This window comes from Fukomys damarensis, unplaced genomic scaffold (assembly GCF_012274545.1).
Source record: "Fukomys damarensis isolate Sample0158 unplaced genomic scaffold, DMR_v1.0_HiC HiC_scaffold_37, whole genome shotgun sequence".
NCBI classification, from domain to species: domain Eukaryota; kingdom Metazoa; phylum Chordata; class Mammalia; order Rodentia; family Bathyergidae; genus Fukomys; species Fukomys damarensis.
In genome coordinates, this window is record NW_022900949.1 from 9582636 (window position 1) to 9587041 (window position 4406).

The 4406-nt window shown below is 60.0% G+C and overlaps 1 protein-coding gene across 1 annotated transcript in view; it reads left to right on the plus strand.

Moving 5' to 3' along the window:
• Tjp3 (tight junction protein 3) overlaps positions 1–4406 on the plus strand; it is a 24816-nt gene that overhangs the window by 7796 nt on the left and 12614 nt on the right. The window contains exons 2-4 of the mRNA XM_019209082.2: positions 2614–2673; positions 2761–2870; positions 3671–3923. Coding sequence (XP_019064627.1) covers positions 2614–2673; positions 2761–2870; positions 3671–3923 — 423 coding nt within the window. The remainder of the gene's footprint in view (positions 1–2613; positions 2674–2760; positions 2871–3670; positions 3924–4406) is intronic.

Here is a 4406-nt window from a genome sequence, read left to right on the forward strand (position 1 = left end):
CCCCAGCCTCCTCCCGTGCTCGGAGTGGGGCCGATTGACTGTTTTCAGGACCCCCGCGGGCAGGGGCCGTCGGAGAGCCCGGGGGGGGGTGGACCATGGCCGTGAGATTCCAGGCGAGTGGCCAGCGGCGCGCAGTGCGGGGAGGAGATGGAGAGCGAGGCTGGGAGTCGGACCCGGGACGCCGGAACCCCCTGTGCTTACCTAACAGACGGGTAAACTGAGGCCCAGACGACCGGGTGGCCAGCCCAGGAGGCACGCCGGGCAGTGCAGGCGTGTCTGCGTCCCCACCCGCTGATCTGCCTCCAAATACCGACCTTTCTACCAATTAGGCTGCGCGTCCTGGAGGCAGCCCGCACCTCTCTTCTTCATCTGTAAAACGGGCGCCCAGAATTTTAAAGTAGGACGCGGCGCGGCCCATAGACGGTGTCGGGACCGCCGTCCACGCCGGCCCGGGACCCTTGATCTCTCTCGAACCCGGGAAACGGCGCGGTGACTTTGTCTGTGGTCTGAGTTCACTGTGTTGATTGCGGTGAGGCTACAGGGGAAACCATCGCTGTTTATTCATTGCCCGCCGACGGCTCACAGAGCTGTTACACGGTGGAAGTGGGGGCCTGGAGCCCCGATTTTGCACAGGAGCAAAAAGCTGGGGTGCGCTAAGATGGTCGATCTTTGCCGCGGGCCCCAGGAGGCACGGCCTCCGCCCTGGGCCACCAGCTCCGACCTGGAGGGCAAAGCGATTTGGCTTCCCGCAGCCACCAATCTGATCAGCTCGGTCCCGAGTAGCTGAAAACGTGTCCCCCAGCCTCCCCGGGGGCCATTGTCCTGGAGAGGGGCGGGGAGGGCGCTGCGGAAGCCTCTTGCGGGCTGGCTGACGGGGCCGCCCAGCCCTCCCCCTCTGGGCGGCGTCACCAGGTGTTCGTGTCCGCAGGTGGCAGGAGGCGGAGACAAATCTCCCCCGAAACTCACCTTGACAGGGGGCGGAGCTCAGACACGCCTGTTCCTCTTCCACCTTGCAGCGACTCCACCCTTCCTCTCCCAGAGCCTGGTCCCAAGGCAATTCTGGGATCCCAGAGGCCCCAGCCCAGCCCCCCAGGAGCCCCCGAGATGGATTTGGATCTCTTAGGACCCAATAATCAGGGCTGGCCAAGGGGAGCGATGCAGCGTGTGTGTAGGAGGAGTTGGGGACCCAGTTTCTGGAGAAAGAGACAGTAGCCTCCGGGCTGTGGAGTATGAATAGGAGTTTGCCTAGGAGCTCAGCACGGCATGACAGTTACCTGACAGGAGGGCCAGGATCTGAGTGAAAGGGGACAGCTATGCAGAATCCTGAGGAGGACGTCTTGGGCAACACGGGTCAGACTGCCAGGGCAGCGACTTGCGGGAAACTCGGCCAGCCAGCTGGGTTAATCCCTGGGGCGCTGGGGAGTGCCAGAGGGTTTTAGACAGAGCCCCTGGTATCCATGGAGATAACTCAAGCAGGGACAAGACAGAGCCACCTGCCTCCCTGCTCCCCAAGGTGCTCTGGACCCCTGGGGACTTTTTCTAAAGTACAGCCAGGAAATCAATATTCCTTGTGTGTGTGGGGGTGGGGGGGTTGCATTTAATCACACAAAGTATAACGTCGAAGCAACGAAAATACTCTGGAAGACAAGCACAGTGGTGCATGCTGGTCATCGCAGCACCCTGAGAGGCTGAGGCAGGAAGATGGAAAGTTCAAGCCCAGCCTGGGCAATTTAGTGACTTAGGGAGACCCTATCTCAGAAATACAGACTATGGGGTCAGGGGCATAGCAAAAAGCGACAGATCCCTCGGGCCTGTCTCCTGTTGGCTCTGCTGTCTTGCTGAGTGACACAGTCACTCCATGCCTCCGTTTCTCCCTCTGTGACATGGGGGTGGTCGATTGTACCTTCACTTAAATGAGATACTATGGGCACCAAGGAACCCTTGCTCACTCATTTGTTTGGCAAATACGGATGGGGTCCCTGGCTTGACCAGATGTGGTTTAAGCCAGGGCTGGCTATGGCCAAGGCAGGTAAACAATATCCGGGAGTCACCTTTTGTTTTGTTTTTTGGTAACAGGGATCGAACTCAGGTCCTTGTGCTTGCAAGGCAGGCAGCAGAACCACTGAGCTAAATCCCTGTCCCTGGAGTCACCTTTTGTGAAGAAACAGGGGGTGGTGGTCAGGGGCAACCTCACCCAGGAAGTGGGGTGTGAACAGATGTGATTCAGATGGAGGGTATAGCCATGCAAAGGCCCTGAGGCAACATGGAGGCTGGCATGGTGCAGGAGCAGCAGGCATATGGCTGGAGCAGGAGTGAGGGGCAGAGCAGGAGGAGGGGAGGCGGGAAGGGTAGGGCAGATCCCAAAGGGCCCTGTGGGCTGCAGGAGGACTTGGGCTTTGGCCCCCAGGGAAGTGGGAGCTATGGAGGGCTGCTGGAACAGGAGGGAGGACACGGCGCCCTTCGGAGGCTGCTTTGGGGAAGACAGGCTGTGGGATGCGGGTGGGAGCGCAGGCCCAGGGCAGAGGTGGCTGGGCTCATCGAGGTAGGCAGAATGAACCCCGTGGGGACCTCCACCTTGGCCAGGCCTGACACCCAATCCCCGTCCCCTCCCAGCAGGTGGCAGACATGGAGGAGGTGACCATCTGGGAGCAGCACACGGCCACACTCTCCAAGGTGCGCAGTCCCCACCTGGGTGCCCATGGTGCCCTCGTCCCCGTGTCCCACCTGGGACGCTGATGCCCTTGTGTCCCCGTCGCTCAGGACCCCCGCCGAGGCTTCGGCCTGGGCATCTCCGGAGGCCGGGACGGGCCCAGCAGCTCCGTGGTGGTGTCCGATGTGGTTGTGGGAGGCCCTGCCGAGGGCCGGCTGCGGTGAGCACCCGGTCACCCGAGGGCGTGGCGGGCAGGGGGCTTGTGGCCTTGGCCCAAGGCTGGAGCACCTGGTACCTGCGGTTCCGTCAACACCAGGCCTGAGGTGCTGCCTGCCCTCCCGTCCCCTGGGCGCTTCCTGGTCTGTCCTCCCCTCCTGTCTGTCTGTGTCCTTCCCGGAAGATCCTGGGTCCCAGTGGCCCCAGGGCCCTCCTGGAAAAAAAGCCCAGGAAACCGTTTTTGGCAGCGGGGAAGGAGACGTTGTGTCCTGAACCCATGGGGTTGGGGCAGGAAGGCTGGATTCCTGGAAATCTTGTGGGATAAAATGTTCCTGGGGCCTAAGGGTCTGATGGGTGGAATGGCTGAGCTCAGCTCAAGGAGTGAAAGAGCGCAAATGGAAAGGGAGAGAAAAGCAGAAGGAACTGGGGAGAAAGCCCAGGGTGGCGGCACACACCTGTGATCGATCCCAGCACCGGGGAGGCTGAGGCAGGAGGATCACTGCAAGCTCAAGGCCGGGCTCCATAATGAGTTCAAGGCCAGCCTGAACTGCATAGTGAGACTTTGTCTCAACAAAAAAAAAAGAAAAGAAAGAAAAAAGTTAAATAACTGGAAAAAAGAGCAAAATGACAGCTGTAATTGTACCTTCCATTGTGTTGTGCTGGTTCCACAGCTGGCCCCATTTCACAGAGAAAGTGACTGAGGCCCGGAGGCCTGAGGACACTGGCGAGTTAGACCTGGGCATTGTAGACCTAGATAAACTGGGGGCCAGGGAGGCCCCAGCCTGACTCCCACCCCTCCTTCAGGCCGGGGGACCACATGGTCATGGTGAACGGGGTCTCTGTGGAGAACATGACGTCGGCCTTCGCCATTCAGCTTCTGAAGACCTGCACCAAGATGGCCAACATCGTGAGTGGGTGGGGACGTGGCCCGGCCTCAGCACCGCCCTGCGCCCTGTGCCCTGTGCCCTGTGCCCCGGCTGAAGCTGCCTGTGATCAAAAGCGCTGTGAACATTTACATTTTCAGAAATCCCAGCTCTTGGGAGGGAGAGGCAGGACAATTTGTTGTGAGTTTGAAGCCAGCCTGGGTAGATAGCGAGTTCAAGGCCAGCCTGATCTACATAGCAAGACTTTACCTGGGGGGGGGGAAGCTGGGGATTTAGCTCAGTGGTGCCACTGCCTGCCTCACAAGTGCAAGGTCCTGAGTTTGATCCTGATAACAACAGAAAAAAAAACAACAAAAACAAAACGGTCAGTGGCACAGGCCTGTCATCCCAGCACTCTGTGAGGCTGAGGCAGGAGGGTCAAAAGCCCAGCATGGGCAATTTAGCGAGTTAGCAAGACCCTGTCTGAAAATAAAAACTACAGAGGGTGGGGGTGTGGATCAGTGTGAAGGTCCTGGGCACACAGCCTGGGCGTTGAGGCCCAGAGAGGGACTGGAGTTCCCCAGGGCCACCCCCTGCCTGGGGCCAACCTGGCCCGGCCCCACCCTGGGTAAGCCCTCCTGTCCGCCCCTCACAGACGGTGAAACGAGCTCGGAAGG